A 14223-nucleotide genomic window follows, 5' to 3' on the forward strand; every position below is an offset into this window, starting at 1 on the left:
AAATGTTTAATTGGAAAAGAAAGACATGTTGCAGCACGAAAAGTGTTTTCCGCTAACATATTAATCGTCCAACGCGATGATAACGCTTTTCAGGGGGAAAGTTGTAACTTGTAACATAACCTAATTTAACCCGCCGAACACCATTAATCGCGCGCTGAAAGGAGTTTGACATTGACATAAAAAACGCTAGCACATTGTATAGAGGAGCATGTAGGTTACACTGAAAGGTTAGCGGAGGTTTCAGTCGCGGAGAGGCACTCGGAGGCGCGTCTCGTGCCGACGCCGAAGCGCGAAAAACAAAACATCGGAAAGTTACGTGAACGTAATACCTCACTCGCTTAATACAGCTGTGTGGAAACGGTTTTTACGACCGTTTATCGTGCCATTTATCGTAAAGTTTGCCCCATTTTCGGAAGCGATTGCATCGAATCTGACAATAATTCGTGCAAACTAAAATTTTTTGAAAATCGAACGCGGCGATGACATAACTTTTTTTTTATTTGTGGCGGGCTAGTGTTGGCAAAGGTCAGTGCGAATGGTGTGCGATGGTGGCGCGATGCTGTGCTTGGAGTCCCTGATGACGAGGTGGAGGGAAAGGGGGGAGAGGGGGGAGAGGCGGGCTCGCTCCAGGAGCCTGTGCTCCTCCGCTGCTGATGGCAGCCTCCTGCAGCTTCTCCACAGGCGAGCTAGCAGCGCCATGTAAGTTAAATGTCAAACATGCTAAGTACTTTAATAAAAAAAAACTTATTCATTTTGTTTTTGGAAAATTAGGTCAACCTTCAAACGTATAATTATTATCTTAGGTTTACATACATTTTAAACAAAGGAATTAAAAAATGATTACTGAAAGAGTTTTCAGAGCACCTAAGGTCACGTAGATTACCGCTTATTTACTAATTACCGCAATTAGACCTTATTAAACTCAACGTTGAGCGTGTCTTGCAAATACTTTATCTTGGTTATATATTTAATTTTTTAAATCATCCGCTTTTCCGTTACATAATAATAATAATATTATTTTGTAAAATAATATTATTATTATTAATTTAAATTAAATAATAATAATAATATCAATAATCGGTGCCTCTGCGAAAACAAGCAATTTAAAGAAAGAAATTGACGGTGGTTGTTTAGAGGTTAAAAAAAATAATATTTTTATGGTTTTATCCCTGAGCTTATTTTGGAGTTAATTTAAACCGAGTTTCAAAAGCGGAGGAGGTTCTATGTTTTTTTTATTTTAATTATGTATAGGTACTACTATATAAAGCATGCTCGGTCTCCCAGGTTCTTACTCCTTTAACGAACGGGGCAAAGTGGGTTCTGACTATTTAAAAGTGCCATGACGTAATAATATTATGTAAGAATATTTTGCAGCAACAGAAATAAAAACTATTTTCTGATAAATTAGGTATTCATGAGTCATGACACAAAGGAAATGGAATAATTTGCATAAGCCATTGCATTATGGCATAATAATTATGGCATTTTAATGCGAATTTTCACTACGAAGTAGCTCTATGTAACAATTTTTTGTCCTTTTCTGATACGTGCGAAAAGGAGCTTAATAAAAGATGTCGAAATATATTATCCATACTTCCATATCCATATACTAATATTATAAATGCGAAAGTGTGTCTGTCTGTCTGTTACCTCTTCACGCCCAAACTGCTGAACCGATTTTGCTGAAATTTGGTATGGATATACTTTGAGTCCCGGGAAAGGACATAGGATACTTTTTTCCCGAAAAATGTACGGTTCCCGCGAGATAAACGAATTTTGGCGCAACGGAGTTGCGGGCGTCATCTAGTGTACTATAAAAATGTATATATATACATAACACCAAACGACGTATATTTGACATGACTCAAAAGTCAAAATGGCCCTAGATCGTTTCTTATGTCAATGCCCCAGAACAACCCCACTATAGGGTTTTTCAGTAGACACGCCTTTACCCACAACATGCCATGTCTGTTATTAATTAAGATACTATGCGTCGAAATGACCCATTGTTATCGAAAAGATATAGGAAGAATATTCAAACTTCTCAGTAATTTATTTTGCCTGTCTCCATTAAATATTTAACCTTTGGTCTGGCCTGATAGGACTTTGAGGAAGAACGACTTAGGGATCACGCCCAAAGAAACATAATATAATTAAGAGTGATTCCTGAAACAGTTTTGAGAGTGATCCATGAAACATCTTTGAGTGTTATCTCAAGGTCTAAGCGGACCGCATTTACATTTTCTAATTTTGGTTCATTAAATACAAACTTATTTTTTAAACTCTTTCGCATATTTCAAAAACTTTTCCTCTTGATCACAGCTCTATTTATTTCAGAAAATGTTGAAACCAAGACTGTGAAAATCGTATAACAAGAAAAATATTACCCAGTAAATAATAAAAGTTTTGGAAAAACTTATGTAATTGCCTTGTTTATAATTCAAAACAATGTTCTGTAAAATATGAAAGATGAGACCTACACCTTATTTAATATGAAAATGCCGTCTCAGAACCTAAAATTCGTCAGAGGACAATACTTAATAAATTATTTTGTGTGATTCTTTTTAAATTTAGATGTTTCAACTTATTTTTGCGGCAAGCCTCTTAAGGTTTAAAGACTTATAACTTCAAACCACGACAAAAATAATAATATTTGTCGTGATTTGAAGTTAATATTTTGATTAATATTGATTTATACTATAGATTGACTATGATGCGAAAATGCCGTATGCGCTTGGGCAACCATACGGACATTTAAAAAATCTTGTCCCAGGCACTACAGTATTTGAGGAGTGGTTACTTCGCTCTGAAAAATACTATATAAATCATCCAAAACGGATGTAAATGCCTTGTTTTTTTTTCTCCCCTATGCCGCCGCAACGACGGGCGTCTACTCTCTCTGAAATTTTCAGTCAAGTCACGTGTCCTAGTGCGAGTTAAACATTTTCTAAAGTACGTTATAGATAGTACGAAACCGAAACCGAAACCGAACTTTCGGCCTTACTCTTAGTTTCGGCCGAAACCGAAACTTGGTAAAACATTCAAAATTACGATTATTTACTGAAATTTATTGATTTTTAACATAAATTTCAATTTTTTAAACTAAAGAAAAAGTACCACATTGAATTTTTTACTTTTTGCGACATTTCTTAATATAAATATTATTATTCTTAGACTCGAATAACTTTTTGTACTATATTCCGTTTTTTTATACGATTCCAAGTAGATACGTTTCGTCTCATTCACAGCAAATCCGATTTTAATCTTCTGAACGCCCAATATTCGAGTTTTAACTTCATAAAACACATGTCCTGTCGGTGTAGTGTATGACAGATCGAAAAACATAGGCGAAAAAATTGTTAAGTTGACAGTTTTCACAGATATGCATTTCGTTAGCTTATTTATCGTTTCTTGCTATTTGTTACTAAAACAACGTGACAAGGCTCAAAGATGATAAAGATGTATAAAAATCATCAATCAAACGTATAACGTAAACTTAAATTCATTAATCGCGATTAAAATGAAGAATGTAAAATCTATTTGAAACAAAACGAGATTCACGTCGCCATATAAACGCGTTCATTGTTCAATGAGAACTTAGTTTAATAAAACGTTTAAGTGTGATTGGTGAAATTCCCCTTAATGTATTATAACGAAGGATTACCCTAAGAAACAAGAGCAGAAGTTATTTGAAGTCATTTTATTTAGGTGCGATTCACCTAAGAAATAGAACGCGCTTAGTGTACACTAAATTGATTCTACACGTATAAACGCGTTTATAGCACCAAATTGCATTTCACTAACATAAAGTTCTCAACAAATCCAAGTTTTATCTTCAGGACGTCCAATGTTGCACGGTTAAACTTCATTAAAGCCGTTAAAGTCCTGCCAGTGTAGTGTCATGTCGAAAATCATAGACGAAAAAAATGATGCGTTTGGGTAGTTTATATACCGTTTCTTGCTTTTTTGTTGATCCCCGTAGGAACGCGTTTAATGAGAACTAAGTTTTATAAAAGGAAGTTGTGCGATTGGTGAAATCCTCCCTTAGACATACTACTGAATGACGTACTACTGAAAACAAAATCAATAATTGCAGTATATTATTTTTATGGGAGACATGGACACGACTGCGGTCGAAGTTCAAAAGGAAATGACTAAGCAAACTTGCAGTTGACGTCACATTTTTTTCTCCAGAAGGCGTTTTGCCACTAAACCTGAAAAATATACTGAGGGCCGCAAGAGCGAAGCTTACGGGGAAGTGGGCTAGATAAGATTCTAGCAGGGTAAGAACGGTCTAAGTCCTAAGAGATTGCGTGTCCAAAAAAAAAGAGTGAGGCGAGATGATTTACTAGATAAATCTCACAAGATATATCCTAAGATATCTTATAATCTCACAGTCAAACAAAATTCTTAAGTAAATAAAGTTCACACACAATATAATCAATTTATCATAGCATTTACATAAAATAGCACATAATTTGCCAACAGTTATAAATATTAAATAAGCCTGCTTTTATCGTAGAAATAAAATTCAATAATATAATTTCGATAAAAATAAGTTAAGACAATTTAATGAAAATAAAATGCTAATTTTTGATTTGGGACTAATCTGGAATACATAATCTCAAAACATGATTAAATAGATGGTGGCGAACTGAGCCAGGGCCTCGCTGGCAAGCAAGCTCTAATTAACTGCGAAGTTTACCGAACGATGCATGAGTTTCGGTTTCGGTTTCGGCTATATATTGGCCGAAACCGAAACTAAGGCCGAAACTAGATTTTATGGCCGAAACTGGCCGAAACCGAAACCGAAACCGAAAGTTCGGTCGGTCACTAGTTATAGATTTATAATATACTAGATGAAGCCCGCAACTCCGTTGCGCCAAGATTCGGTTATCGCGCGGGAACCGCAAATTTTTTCGGGATTAAAAGTATCCTATGTCCCGGGATTCCAAGTATCTCCATACCAAATTTCAGCAAAATCGGTTCAGCGGTTTGAGCGTGAAGAGGTAACAGACAGACAGACTTTCGCATTTATAATATTAGAATAGTATAACACTTTCGCATTAATAATATTAGTATGGAAGTATAATTATGTTTATCCTAATTCTTTCTCGGACTAAAGTCTATTTAAGAACTCTATTTTCTATCTCAAACAAAAATCCTTAATTCCGTTGCCTTCACGCGATTAAATAAAATCCATAAAAGGAACATGAAGTATTTCTATTCCTCGATTCTTTGTTTGATAAGTGAATCTCAAGGAAGCCTTTCCGTTATACAGAAGCTTTTAAATCGACGAGCTTTTCCTTAGGTTTCGCTTCTAGAGCCTTTTTCATAGATTTGAAAAAAAAAACGCCTAAAGAAAAAACGCCGAGAGAAAACGCCTTAAGGCGTTAAATTTTGGAAGTAAAAACTTCTTTAGAAATAAGTTTTTAGTTCCAAAATTTAACGGTTTTAAAACACAAAATACTGCCCAAATAATCAGGTTTTTCCGCCTAGCTATATATTATGTGTCTTACGGCCTTTCCCAATATTTGATCTATCTCTGGTTTTGCCCTACTAGAGATAGGAATAGCTCACAATTGACATAAAATATATGTCCGTAATGTCTAATCTGAGCTATTCCTATCTCTAGTAGGGCAAAATTAGAGATAGATCAAATATTGGGAACGGCCGTTACAGACTAACGGCACTAACGCGTCAGTAGCCGTAGATAAGTCACAAGTGTCGTTCGTCCGTAAGAAGATTTAAATAATATTATAGTACCTAGAGGGGGGGAGGGTGCTATTTTTGTAGTCACTCGAGCGTCATGGAGACCTAGTAGGTTTTGTACATTAGGTAAAGCTGTTAAAAAAATAATAAGAGCGTTTTTTTTATTTTAGCGGTAAGTTCAGAAACTGCAGCCATTTTAAAGTTTTGAAAAATAAAATATTTTCAAAAAATTTATTATTTAAGTAAATTATAAATATATTTTAGACAACAAGGACTAAATCATTTAGTTCAGAGCAAAATAAAATATCTGCGAAGCTTAGTTAAGAAAATATGAAGCTTTATTTTTTATATTTTAAAATGTCCCTACAGGCTTACCTAACCTTTGAATCATCAGTGCTTTATATGGAAGCTTCTTTGGGGTATACTAAACATCCCCTTACTTAATCTGACAGATCCGACGACATTTCAATATTTAAAAAAAATATTTACCCACCACGTGAGAAATCTGATGACATGTGTCTAGTAATTATCATGGTATAGCATGATAATTACTAGACACATGTCGGAAGCCTATGCAAGCTTAATCTGACACGCTCGAGCTACTCCCGAAATCCCCTCTTCCCCTCCCCAACTATTACGTATTTTCTTTATTTATTTAAAATGACGCCTTTGATATAATCTGAGTAATTAACGGATTTTATTTCTTCAGGAAAATTTGAAGAATCGTAAAATTCGGAGAGTGATTACTTCCAAAGAATAATTTTATTTTCGTACTTTAATTAAAATTACTCTCACAACAGTCTTCTAACCTTTTTAATTCATTATGTTTCTGCAATATACTTTAAAATTCTTTAATATTACCTTAACACAGCATCCAGACAGCATCTAAGATTTAGATGCTGTCTGGAGTCTAGACAAAAGTTGTCTCTTCTGCTGTCGTTATTTTGTGTTGCCAATTTCTAGAGTAATAAAACAAGACAGACTTATCATTAATTACCCAAACAATTAAAGTAAATGAAAACTAGTTGGTTACAGACACATTTTGCTACTTTAATACTGAGTCGTGGTGGGAGTATTCTTATTTTACCAAAATTTGTATGAATTTATTCTGCTGTCTCTATGTGATACTAATTGTATATTATTACATATTGTAAGCGCGACGTTTTTTTTTAATTCTGTTATCTAATATTTTGTCTTATAGCCTAACGTGGTGCCATAATATTTAATAATATCATGCTTCTTAACTAAAAGGCCATGGCCAAGACCGATAACATGCAATACAGTTATAATTTTTAAATATTTTTCAATTTGTTAAAAAATTATATTTACTTTTACGCACCAAACTTCATAAAAAGTAAGATTCTATTTCTCTCATATAATCTGCTCAGATGCTCAATTATTTTTCAAGCAAATACCACTTGGCTCTTGTTTTTTTCAAGAACTTTATACTAAGTATAGAGTACTGTATAGGCCTCCCGCGGTACACAATATCGTTGACACATTTTCTTTACAGAGCCCCTAGCCAAGACGTATGACATCGGAGAGTCGGGCGTCAACTTCATATTATTATCGAAAGCTTATTCAATTCCATACATTTTGATCGGCGAATCTATAAAGAAGCGATAAAGAAAACGTCTTGGCTAAAGGGCCGGTTTCGCCGCGAAAGCCGGCGGGGTTCGGCGCCAGACATTGAAGGGTCTGCTTATCCCTACAAGGCCCTTAATACAAGGCTTAGGTATTGTTATAAAGGTCTACCTTTACTTACCTAAGCTATTTTCTGAATGTTGTTTATTTAGAAGTAGATGTTGCTAGCTTTGTTCTGAAATTCAGAAAGTTCTCGTCCGAGAAACGTAAGTTTTAGGGAAGAACTATCCTATGTCAGAATAGAGGCTATGGCCAAAGTCCCTTTCGTTAAAAACGATGACGAAATTTGTTACCAAAATGTATGGGATTTAACATTAGTCTTCGAAAGCGAAAATATGTCATTTAGCGATGACTTATGTCAAACCGCATACCGCATATTTTGATAACGAATTTCGTTATCGTTTTTAACGAAAGATACTTTGTCTAAGGGGGCTGATTACAACAGACACGCTTTCAGTATGGACATGGATTCATATTATAGATAACTTCGAACAATTATTAAAGATTTTTACAGCCGCAATAAAAGAGAAGAGTTTGTCAGAAAATGTCTTCAGATTTTGACGAAATGTTTATTATTATACAGTGTGTAACAAAAACTAGTGATAATACTTTAGGGTGTGTACATGTTCCTTGTAGAGAGTTCACTGTGAAAGTAGCAGCTCTGAAAGACGAACATTTTTTTTCACTTTTGTATGGGCAAGGGCCCGAGCATCACGAGTTTCCCCATACAAAAGTGAAAAAAAATTTTGGTCTTTCAGCGCTGCTACTTTCACAGTGAACTCTCTACAATGAACATGTCCCCTAAGTAACCCTAAAGTATTATCACTTGTTTTTGTTACACTCTGTATAATTCCCAGTATATCCCACAACCTGTACATTTTGTGGTACAATTTACGGAAAAACTATCACGCCTGTTGATTTGTGCTTTAACATAGTAATTTTTATTTATATATTATGTAGATGTGTTGGTCAGTTAAGGTTTTTTATATGTAGATGTGTTATCATCAGTCAGTCAAGGTGTGACGACGCAAGCCCTCGCAAAGTTTGGGTTTTAGCTAGTTAAGGGCCTGTTTCACCACTTCCTGATAAGGCTATCCACCAATTAACTTGATAGATCGAGTATGGAAAATCTGTCAAAAAAGTTGTGAATAGCCTATTAGGCACTTTATCAGAAAGTGGTGAAACAGGCCCTAAGTATATTAAAGTTAATTGATCATTAAATATCTGAGAAAGCGAAACAATAACTTAGCTAAGCTTAGGAAAATTTATTTGGAACATTTTTGTAGGCTTGGGTTTATTTAGCAGAGTAGGCGTATTGCAGACAATTTGCAGAAGCACGTACCTGAAATAAAACCGAAATGTACAAGATCGATGCGACCTGCACGGTTTATTTGTTTGTCTAGTGTACAAAATAAAATATACTTTTAATATATTTGACCGTATTCGCGAAAAATTCATCGCATTTCGCTGTGCCATGTTAAAAATTTACCTACGAAGATATTTTTGGTAGGTTTTAAATCATCAACGTACATTTTTTTTGTATCTACATGGGGATATGCTTTACGCATTCCCGGCGAATTGGGGACATCAGCCGGGGTATGTGGGACTCCCCAGTAAGGTCTACCCACTATAAACCCATGGTGCTCCACTCCCCGCTTAAGGCAGAGTTGCGATTTGCGGGTACGATATAACCTGCTTACCGTAGCTTTACCCGAAATGAGAAATCATCAACGTGCGTAACAATATGAAAGTATTGGTGAAGAAGAATATTAATATTATGTACTAGAATCTAGATGAACAACTCCGTTGCACAAACATTCGTTTATCGTGCTGAAACCGTACATTTTTCCGGGACAAAAAGCATGCCATGTAAAGGACATACGGTTTCCGGGACTTAGGGCCAATTTATATTAGCGCAGAGTCGAAGCGAAGCGAAGCGAAGCGAATTCCCAAATACTGAACACATTAAATTCAACCTTAACTCTAGAGCGTAACATTTACTCGTTGGTCGGGCGCGCGCCTTTTTTAATTCTCAGAAGTAATAAAGTGCGTTTACGCTTTGGAGTTAAGGTTGAATTTGTTAAGTTCAGTTTTAATAATTCGCTTCGATGCGCTTCGACTCTGCGCTAGTATAATTGATTCACCCTTAAAGTATCATACCAGCAAAATCGGTTCAGAGGTTTGGGCTTGAAGAGGTAACAGACAGACAGACACACACTTTGGATGGATATAATGGATTATAACATAACAGACAGACAGGCATAAATCACTTTAATATTTTGTAATCAAGTTATTACTCTCTAGTCTCTACCACAACCACAAACTTGAGATGATATTTCATACTGATATTAATATGTTACTCATTCTAAACTGTACACTGTTAATAACTTTACTTATTTTTCAGACCACCGCGCAGTAGTTAGAACTTGAAATTTTTAAAACTAGAGACTGCCCAATGGTCGAAATTCGACCTTAAATTCAATTATCTTGTAGTTTGATTAGTGATCACTGTTAATTATACTAATTTATTTTCATTCAAGTCTGTTATATTACATTTTGAAAGTTTCAAGTCTGTTCCTGATTTAGAAGGAAAAGTAGAGCCTTGCATTAACGTATTCGCGACCAAAGCGACGTTTTCCTTGAAATATTTATTAGTATCTAAATATAGCTGTTATCACGTCGACCCAAGTGTCGGCGAATGTGGGGACTTGAGTGCGTTATGTGAGGGGTGTTGATTAAACATGGAGATTGTTGGAGTATGTTTACACTATGTCTAAGGGTTTGTTCGTACTGTGACGAGGCGATATTTGAAAACTAAACTATACAGGTGTAACAAAAAAGTGACAATACTTTAGAGTTTAGGGCGTGTAAGTGTATGTGCCCCTTATAAAGAGTTTACTGTGAATATGGCAGCGCTGAAAAAGTAGTTTTTTTTATGATTTATTACTATAACTTTTTATCCATTAAAAAAGAGTGCCTACACAACGTCCCTACAGAAAGTTTCACCTCAAAACTCCTTCTGATTTTCAGTTGTTTTATTGGTGGATGTGAAAACATTAATTGATGTTAGATTTTCCGCCACTCCTCTCTGGAGGCAGCAGCTGCTGAGCGAAATTTAATTAAACGCGCTCATTGTGACACGTCGTCACATTAAGGTCACACCGCGTATTCCAAAGGTGTTGCCCGTTTCAAATATTATGATTTCTCCCATGAAAAATAATTCCACTGACGTACAAATAACTTGCTATGTAGTGCTAATATTTACTTTTAAAATATGTAGTATACTTTTTTTGAAAGGAAATATCAGCACTGACAGTTCTAGTTGTTCAAACGCTTCCTATAATTTTATACATCTTATTCTCAGCGCTGACGGTTAGGCTGTTTACACACGGCACCGCAGCGGCGGCGAAAAACGCTGCCACTGTGGCGCCGTGTGAAAACACGCTTAGTGGTCAGCACCACACTAAAATCAGCAACGTGTTATGTGCTTATTTTATTTCGACGTAAGGCTGGATTAATACCAGTATTTCCCAAGGTGGGCCGCCCCCTTGTGGGCGCTGAAGGTCTGAAGGGGGCGGTGTGGGACCCAGAAAAAATGGGGGGTGTTGTGTAGATGCGTGATTTGTTTCATCATGGATGCATTTTAAATTGAAACAATGAGCTAAAACATAATTTGGTCTCAAGTGGGCAGTAGACAAAATAAGTTTGGGAACCTCTGAGCTTACTAACAAAATTTTGAATTTATTTTTATGTATAAGATAAGATTTATGTACCAATGAATCTCACCACGACTCACGAGTAAAAATATACATAGGCGTAGTATTCGGAGTTATTCAATAAGCAGGGTTTCCACCAAACCGTAAACTTGTTAACGCAAGTTTGTAATAGGTCGGTATTTAAGGTACCAAATTACACTCCACCTGACATTCCTCCAACTGAAGTTCCGTTATAAGGGGAGACTACCACAGATCACTATCACTATAAAGATAACTAGTTGACACCACAACTCCGTTTATTCTAATTCTTATTATTTAAAATAACTGTACTTTTTTCCGAGATAAAAAGTATCCTATGTCCTTCCCAGGGACTCAGAGTATCCCCATATAAAATTTCAGCAAAATCGTTTCAGTGGTTTGGGCGAGAAGAGGTAACAGACAGTCAGACTTATTACTTTCGCATTTATAATATTAGTATGTATAACTCACGAAAAAACTCAAAACAAAGCAAGAACTAGAAACTGCAGGATTTCACGCTCGAAGTATTTCAGATTCACTGATTGCCCTAGTTCAGAAGTGACACCATATTATTGCATTTTAGATTCCAACTTACCAGATAACTACGAGTACGATTTGGAGTTTGTCACTTGTCATATAAAATTGATCCCTATGCAGTCGACATAAAGCTCAGAGGTGCAATAACTCTGGACTGAAGACACAGTTTAAAATCATACAGTAATAAAACCCAGCGGTTTCAGCTTCAAATCGAACTTACACAATACAATCGTTACGCGAAGTGATTCAGATTTATTTAGCGACTTTGGGTTATCCGAAATAGCCCAAGGCCGGATCGTTTTGTGAATTCCAGTGTAGGCACGAGGCTGCTCAGGTCGGCTTGCGATCAGTCTGACTTATAGTGACGAGCAAAATTGATCTTCGTCTTAGTCTTCCTTTTTTGCAATATCAAGACTAAGACTAAAAGCAATTTCCTCATCACCAATCCGACTGGACTCAATCGGCCCTACTATATCCTGCTGTAAGGCCCAGTAGTCCCTAAAATAAGCAGGTCGATGTCTGTCAGTACGAATATCGACGTAAAGGTCATTAAAATAACATTCATATCAGCGCGCCTTGTACAGTGGCGGTTACGCGCTCGCCGCGTGCCTTGATAATAGGAAATAGGAGAAAAAACCTTTTGTTTTTAGTACTACACAAATCAAATATATCAAATCGTTTAGGTTAGGTTACGACAAATGTACTACATTTTTTGTTTTTACTAGAAAGTGTGTAATTTAGCCGTAAAATTATTTAATTATGAAAAACAGCGTTATAACAGTCATCTTTAGGATTTTTTTTCTATCGAGCAGAATTTTTCAAATTGTGTACATTTGCGTATAGGAAATTTTCTCAATTTTAAAACGGTACTTTTTTATACTTAAATAATGACATTTTCTTTACAAAAAACATTATTCGAAAAACTCATTTTACGTAGTTGCAACAACCACAGCGCCTTAAAGTAGGCGTGCGTCACGCTGTCTAGTATGAAGTTTGTCTACTGTGTATTATTATGTTGTAACAATGCAAACTCAACTCCTAATATCAAACTAAAATTGTAACTCAAACAATTTTCAGCGCCAGCCAATCTAGATGACCACTTTGTGTTTTATTAGTGTCGTCGACCTACTGATGAAATAAAGTTGTTTATAATTAGGTATGTATAGTTTTTCATTTTGTTTTCTTAATTTTCTGGCACTTTGGTTAAGTAAAGTAAGGTGATTTTACTCGCAAACATGTCAAATGACAATTTTGCCGATAGCTCTTACAAGTTAAACTTACAACTAATCGTGAGTGGAAGTTGAAACTATTTAATACGACAGAAATTGTAAAAATAAGCTTTAATAAAAGTGCAATTAGTAGAGTTTTCATTAATTTGAAAGTTGCAACTTGCAATCTATCAAAATAAAAAGATTTATGTAGGTAAAGCTCGCCACAGAATGCTGCAACGAGTATTATTTAGGTGGTCCTTAATAAAACTGCCGTAAAGATAGGCTTTGTTTACCTGTGAAATGTCTCCAATATTATAATGTTCAGGTAGTAGAGTAAATAGCGCGTGTTATTGACAAGTAGAGTTTAGTAAATTTGTGTAAAGTTTAGTTAAAAAGAATTCTTAAGCCCCCTTGCATCAGTAAAAATTTAAGGCAGGGTTAACTTTAACCTGGATCTTGGAACTTTCACCATTTTAGAAACTCATGTATTTTAGTTTCTAAAATCGTAATTATACGTGACACATGTTCACTCCAGCCACTCCAGCTTTGATCTCCACCATCCGTCAACTGACTATCACGTGCTCTCGAGCGAAGAATTAGGTTTTAACCAAAGAAACTCATTTAGTATCTTTGCCCTATCCTTTATTTAAAATAATCTATTCTTTTTTCGATTAATCCTTAATATTTGTTAATAAGGCTTAATTTTTAAAAATTAAAATATGGAGACTGTAACATACCGATTAACGACTTTAAGTTGTGATAACATTTCATTAAAACCACGCATTCCCCAATTGTTTATAAATATACTTATTAAGGTTGGGTTGCACCAACTAACTTTAACTATAACTGTAAGTTTAACTTTTACTACAGTGCAAAATGTCAAATCTTCGGTTAAAGTTAAATATGGCGTCCAAGGATATTTAACCTCCGCTCATACGTATATCTGAAAATTTACTATGTTTTACAGTGTTATATTTTTCCTGTCGATTTTACGGATAATTCAATTTTTTATACCCTCAATCCCGTTACCTCTAGCTTCAATAAAAAAAAAAAAAACGCAACAGACATCTGTGAATTTCGCCGGTTAAAGTTGAGGTAAAGTTAAAGCTAAAGGACGCCATATTTAACTTTAACTTTAACCACGCCTCTGGTGCAACCCAACCTTAGACTTTGTCTGGCATTTGACATTTCTAATATAACAGACAAACATAAGCAGAGTCTGTATAGTTCGCTGTAGAAATATTTTATAAGTAAGGGGATTACTATTGTTGGCGACACGACAAACTCGGCGGGGCCGTGGTCGCCGGGTGGTAGAGCAGTGGACTGTATCTTGAAAGTGAAGGATGCCGGATGGAAGATTCCTGGAGAAGGAGGTGCAGGAGACG

The 14223-nt window shown here is 35.6% G+C and overlaps 1 protein-coding gene across 1 annotated transcript in view; it reads left to right on the forward strand.

Moving 5' to 3' along the window:
* Positions 1-269: 269 nt before the first annotated feature.
* Positions 270-14223, forward strand: part of LOC121729538 (GTPase-activating Rap/Ran-GAP domain-like protein 3) — a 155526-nt gene continuing 141572 nt past the window's right edge. The window contains exon 1 of the mRNA XM_042118078.1: positions 270-699. Coding sequence (XP_041974012.1) covers positions 536-699 — 164 coding nt within the window. The 5' untranslated portion in view covers positions 270-535. The remainder of the gene's footprint in view (positions 700-14223) is intronic.

The sequence above is a fragment of the Aricia agestis genome, chromosome 8 (genome assembly GCF_905147365.1).
Source record: "Aricia agestis chromosome 8, ilAriAges1.1, whole genome shotgun sequence".
Classification (NCBI taxonomy): domain Eukaryota; kingdom Metazoa; phylum Arthropoda; class Insecta; order Lepidoptera; family Lycaenidae; genus Aricia; species Aricia agestis.